This window comes from Caretta caretta, chromosome 18, assembly GCF_965140235.1.
Source record: "Caretta caretta isolate rCarCar2 chromosome 18, rCarCar1.hap1, whole genome shotgun sequence".
NCBI classification, from domain to species: Eukaryota; Metazoa; Chordata; order Testudines; family Cheloniidae; genus Caretta; species Caretta caretta.
In genome coordinates, this window is record NC_134223.1 from 16,280,633 (window position 1) to 16,286,331 (window position 5,699).

At 46.3% G+C, this 5,699-nt stretch overlaps 1 protein-coding gene across 1 annotated transcript; it reads left to right on the forward strand.

Annotated features, from left to right (window-relative positions):
• Positions 1-208: 208 nt before the first annotated feature.
• CPTP (ceramide-1-phosphate transfer protein) lies at positions 209-4,913 on the forward strand. Its single transcript, XM_048824651.2, has 2 exons — positions 209-406; positions 1,986-4,913. Exons 1-2 carry the CDS (start codon positions 285-287, stop codon positions 2,497-2,499), a joined length of 636 nt encoding a protein of 211 aa, XP_048680608.1. The 5' UTR covers positions 209-284; the 3' UTR covers positions 2,500-4,913.
• The last annotated feature ends 786 nt before the right edge of the window (positions 4,914-5,699 follow it).

The window sequence follows — 5,699 nt, forward strand, 5'->3', positions numbered from 1 at the left end:
CTCTGCCGTGGAGGGGTGGTCCCTGCCCTATCACGTGACGCAGGCATGGCCTCTCACCACGTCCCCAGCGAGCGCCAGCCAATGGCCAGCGGCTATCAGCCTCCGCAACCACCCCCCCCAATAAGCCGACTTGCGATGGGCCAGGGACATGCGCTGCCCGGAGAGGAAGACGGTGAATGGCTGGAGCGGGAGCCTCGGGCGTCGATTGGCTGCGGCGGGAAGGGGCGGGGCAGCAGTCGGGAAGGCGGAAGCAACTGGCTGAGGGGAGTCTCTGGCGGTTCAACATGGCGGAGGGGGCGGAGACGTTCTCCCTGAGGGAAGTGCTGGTGGCGTTCACAGCCTGCGTCAGCGAGCAGCGGGAAGTCCGCGTGGACCCGTACCTGGCGGGCTGGAAAGGCCTGGTCCGGTAAGGCTGGGGCGGCGGGGGGCTCCCGGGCTGCGACTGGCCTCAGCCGGCCCGAGACCCGCCCCCGGGCCGGGGGGGTCAGCGGCCGCCCGCGAGGCCCCGCCCCGGTTTTTAATTGACGGGGGTGCTCGGCCGCCGAGTTGGCCGGCAGCGGCTGGGGGCGGGTGGGGGGCGCCATCTTGCAGCCCGCACTGCCCCGCCCGTCGCGGTCACGCCCCGCCCGGACGCGCGGCCGGAGCCCTGGGCGTGGCCGCCCTGCCCTACCGGGCCCCTGGGCGCGGCCGCCCTGCCCTACCGGGCCCGGCCTGTTGATTCTCCCCCCCCCCCCCGTGGCGGGCCTGGAGCCTCCGCCACAGCGCTGCGCGGGCCGGTGGGGGGGGGGGCGGAGCAAAGCTTCCAAGCGCTTCAGCGTCACAGCGCGGGGCCAGCCGGAGCCCGAGCCCCGGGGAGGCTGCAGGAGGCCCCTGAGAAAGAAGCGGGACGTGAACCGGGCCGCGGGCCGAGGACAAAGGGCTGAGCACTGAGGAAGGGTGATGGGGCACCGTAAAGGCGGGGTCAGGTAACTAGCGGCGGGCGCCCAGGCCCCTGGGGCGGGGCAGGGGTGCCCTCGCGCGCCATCCGCCTTGAAGAAGAGTCCAGGGTAACGCCAAAGCTTGTGTCCGTCCCCAACACCCGTTGGTCCAAGGAATGAGAGTCCCTCAGCCGCCTTGGGTCTCTGCTGTCACCCTCCTACACGCTTTACAGGAGTTTAAGGCCAAGCACCTGCCTCAGCCCCACCCCTTGTGCTCTACCTACAGGTGAAGCATAATTAGACATGACCAAATTCAATTTTGAATTTTAAATCATAGATAAATATGCTTCAAACTAATAAAGTTTATCCATTTAAATTTTTTCAGTTGCACAAAATTATGGGGGGGAGAGATCAGACAGTTCAATGATTATAGACATTGAGATTCAAAAAGCTGAAACTTTATAACTTAAATTGTCAACATCGTATGTCAAAACACACAACGGCACTAACGTTACCTCAAACTAAGTTCTTAAGTGACTTTTTTTTTTTTTTTTGCTTTGCCTATATGTAAACTTTGACAGTCGCTGAAAATATTTTTCATCAGTTTGTGTGTGTACAGTGAAATCAATGTTTATCAATAAACGTTTACCAATAAAAACCTAATCCTTCCAAGCTTAACACTGAAACGCTGCCTCTTGATCGTCCCTGAAAAGGTAGCTGACTCGTCCTAGGCACAAAGTGGCTGTTAGTAGATTACATTCTATATAGTTAACTAGTTTTGCTTTATATTACCAACACTTGACTCCGCTACTGTCTTGTTTGTAAGCCTGTTCCAATTATTTACAACATTACCTGTAATAAAAATGACTACCACCTTATTCTTCCATGTATTCCATCTTAGATTTAAGTTCAATCTATGTTCACCAGTTTTGGTCTGTCCAATAATTTCCGATATAAATTAAGACTGATCTAACTCTTAACCACTTAAGTAAGGTCACCATTTCAGCATCATTTCTCGAGCTCCCTTACTCTGTTACATAACACAACTGATTTTTGTTTTGAATGTAGGTTTCTGAACTGCCTGGGCACAATTTTCTCCTTCATTTCTAAAGATGCAGTGACCAAAATAGAAATAATAGAGAATTACCGTAATAGTGACCAGCGAGAAAAGTACTTGACCGTTCAATCCATGGTGGAGTATGAGTTGGCTAATGGCCTGGTTGATCTCCAAAAGCGATCTGACTCAGGCTGCAGAACCTTGTTGCGCCTCCACCGAGCCCTTCACTGGCTGCAGATGTTCTTGGAAGGACTGAGGACTGGCAAGGACAACTCCAAAACCTCTGTGATCTGCTCAGAAACATACAATGCTTCCTTGGCTAACTATCATCCCTGGATTATTCGCAAGGCTGCTGGGGTGGCTTTTTGTGCCTTACCCACTCGAAATACATTCCTTGAAACCATGAATGTGGGCACAGCTGAAGAGGCTGTGGCTATGCTGGGGGATGCTTTGCCCTATATCTGTGAAGTCTATAAAATCACAGAGGAGCTCTATGCCCAACACAAACTGCTTGACCTCCCCTAGTGTAGGGGATGTTTGATTAGAATATCTCGCTATTGTAATTGCTGAAAGAGTTCACTGTATTGGGGGGGGGGGCACTCATGTAAATAAGTGGTTATTTGCACTAAAGACTGGATTCTCTTCCTCCCTCTCCCCCTACCCTGCCATCTCCAATAGGTCTCTAGTAGAGCCCATAAATAATTTGATTGATACTCTTTGGCCTTTTAAAAGAGAGCTGACTTAATTCTTGGCTCCCCTTTTATTAGAAGAAATTTGGAATAAAAACATTCCAAAGCCCATGTTAGCTTGTTTAAACTTAAAGGATTTATCTCTCTCCTCTGCACTGAATTCCTTTTTCAAAACTTTATCAGGTCTTTATTTGTAAAAGCCAAACAAAGCCCCCAGCCACAAGCGATCACTTAATCTTTGTAGCTCCAATGCCTTTAAACAAAAGTAGTGAGGAATCTCCCTTTGTCCCACTCATGGGATAATGCTAAAATTCAGCTAAACTAGGGTCGGAACCTCTCGCTGTGGTATTATAGGGCCTGTGTACAGATGACACTCATTGCCATTCAACCACTTGTTCTCTGTTTAGGTTAACAAGGTGATGTGTGTTACAGGGCCTGGAATTTTGGTTTTGCTGCACTGCAATGCAGGACCCTTGAAATTATGCTGCTTTCTTACAACAGAGTGAGCAATTGATTGCAGACCATCTTCATGGCAGCTGGTCATCACTTGCACTGGATAACACTTCCTGCCCAGTCTTCTCCCACTCATCCTCACAAAAACTAAATGGTGTGGAGGTGTGGTATAAGGATATGTTCCCCCTCCCCCATTTTTGTGTGGTGCTGTTGAGACAGGAAGACCCTTTGTTATTTTCTCCCTCTTCCCCTGCCCTCGCCCAAGTTTTGCTGCTTGGCATCGTGCCTTTTGGGGGTGGGAAATAATCTTGAGTGCAGACTGCACAGTACTGAATCACAGAATAATTCAGAGCTTTATGGAAGTTGAGGCTACAGGTACAGAAACTACCCACAGAGTAGACTTTAGGAAATAAAAGGAATGCTGAAAGCCTAGAGAAATGAAGTCCTGCTGGCTGGGTGGGGTAATTATGATTTGTGCTATACATAAAATCAGTGTTTGCTGAAGCTTAATGCCTTCCAGTCCAAATCAATCATAAGCTTTAAAAGGAGGGTAAATCTTCATGCAAGTGGTAAGTGTAAAATTGTTTTAGCAAGAATTCCTATATATGTTGTATATATAATAGGTGTATACATAGGAAGAGGGATGCAAGCTGGTTATAAAATAATGAATTATACTTTGAGATATTTTCAAAATTTATCTTTCACAACAGTGCATGGATATTTCAGAAAGAGCCCTAATATTACTGCTGTAAAACTATTTTAAGACAACGTTCACACCTCTCACACTGTGCCCCTTTACATTTTATTAACATTAATAAAGTGATCTAGATAATTGGAGGCATTTAAATGGCCAATAAGGCCACAGTGCTGAAATTGAGTATTACCTCATGGGTTTGGACCTAGCTAGCCACACTACTCTCCCTTAAATTACGTTAATAACTTGCCTCCAAAGAGTGGCGTTGTACAGGAATGCCTGCCTCTCTCAGGTCTTTGAAGGCATGTGATCTTGGGTCTCGTACATTCAGGGCATATTGAACCCAATAATGAGTGGTTGCTTAATTAGTCATTTGGCTAGTGATCAGAAATGAGACCAAATAAATTTAACAGCAGATTCTAAACTCTCAGCTGCAGCATGCATCTCTAGATCCTGCAGATCAGAATCTGTGCATAGAGTATTTCTTAGCTTGAGGATCAGGAAAGGAGGGTTTTCCCCCATCTGATCCAAGGATAGATGTTTACCCACAGTGATTAAAAGGTATTTATGCCTCTAGTTTAGCTCTGTGAAATGTGCCATTTTCCTTCCATGTTAAGATATTAATTTAGAAAAGCCCCTTTTAAATTTACTGTAACTTTAAAAATGCTGTTTACACACAATGCCATGGGGTAGCTCCCCCACATATTAAGACAGTTCAGGTAACTCAGTGTTCCAATGTCTAATAAATACTTGCTGGTTTTTGTTTTATTTTAGCTAAATGAGTTTTCTTTCTGGTCAGATGTTCTTGATATTTCATCTAAAATGTCATGTTGCATATTTTGCGTATGATCAATTTCATAAAATATTTTAAAGTATCTCGCACTACATATGGTGTGAAAAAGCTGCATGTATCGTAAGTAACATTTGCGTAATGCCTTTGTTCCAAGGGTTTAATATAAAGAGGGAAACGTGAAAACTGTTTATCTGTTCTCCACCAGTATGTCCAAGCTAAATACTATTCTTATATGATCAAAGCTGTAATACTTGATTTGCAATTTCCAACAAGTGGTTTTTCAATTAAAAAGTCACTTATCAGTGGAAAACCTGAGTTTGCTTTGTTTCTACTAATCTGTTGGTCCTGTTTTTTTTTTTTCAAATGGGGGTTATATATATGATGGCTAGATTCCACAGGGTGGTACATACACTCAAAATCTACACCTTTCTACCAGCACCCTGCAATCCGTGTGGCATCTTTAGCAAATTCCTATGCATATGCATTGTTTAGTGATGCTTCTCCAAATTCTGAGGTTCCTCTTCTCTCCCTGCTCTGGCCAAGTTCAAAATCCTAGCCTCTATCCCTTACTGCTCATTAAGACCGGGGTCCTACAAACTGCTCTGGGGGGTTGTAAGCTGCTTTGCACGGAAGGCCTCTGCATGGTATAAGGGCCCAGCCATGCAGAGCAGCTGGCAGGATTGGTGCCCAAATTACATTTGGGTTTAGAGAGTCCGTTTTAAGCAGAAAGTGTCGGACATGTAGGCCTACAGCTGCAGGGACTGAAAGTAGGTTTTGAAGAAGGGTCCCCAATGAACTTATCTGTGCACCAGAGGGCGCTCGTTCATTGAGTGACGAACAGGTACAATCTCTGCCTCTGTACACATTAATCTTGCACCATTTGGCTCTAAATTTCCTTTTATCTTAGAATGAATGTGTACTTAGTTTAGTCTTATGAAACTACTGAACATACTTTAAAAATGAATCACTTTCCACTCTGCTCATTAATTGTATTTCCATTGCATATGGGGGCTGGTCATGATTAGGGATTCTATTGTGCTAGACTCTATACAGACAGAACAAAAAGATGGTCCCTGCTCTGAAGAATTTATAATCT

Coding starts and splice junctions, on each gene's coding strand:
- CPTP (XM_048824651.2), top strand. CDS start 285: ATGGCGGAGGGGGCGGAGACGTTCTCCCTGAGGGAAGTGCTGGTGGCG. Junction 407..1,985: donor GGCTGGAAAGGCCTGGTCCG/GTAAGGCTGGGG, acceptor TTTTGAATGTAG/GTTTCTGAACTGCCTGGGCA.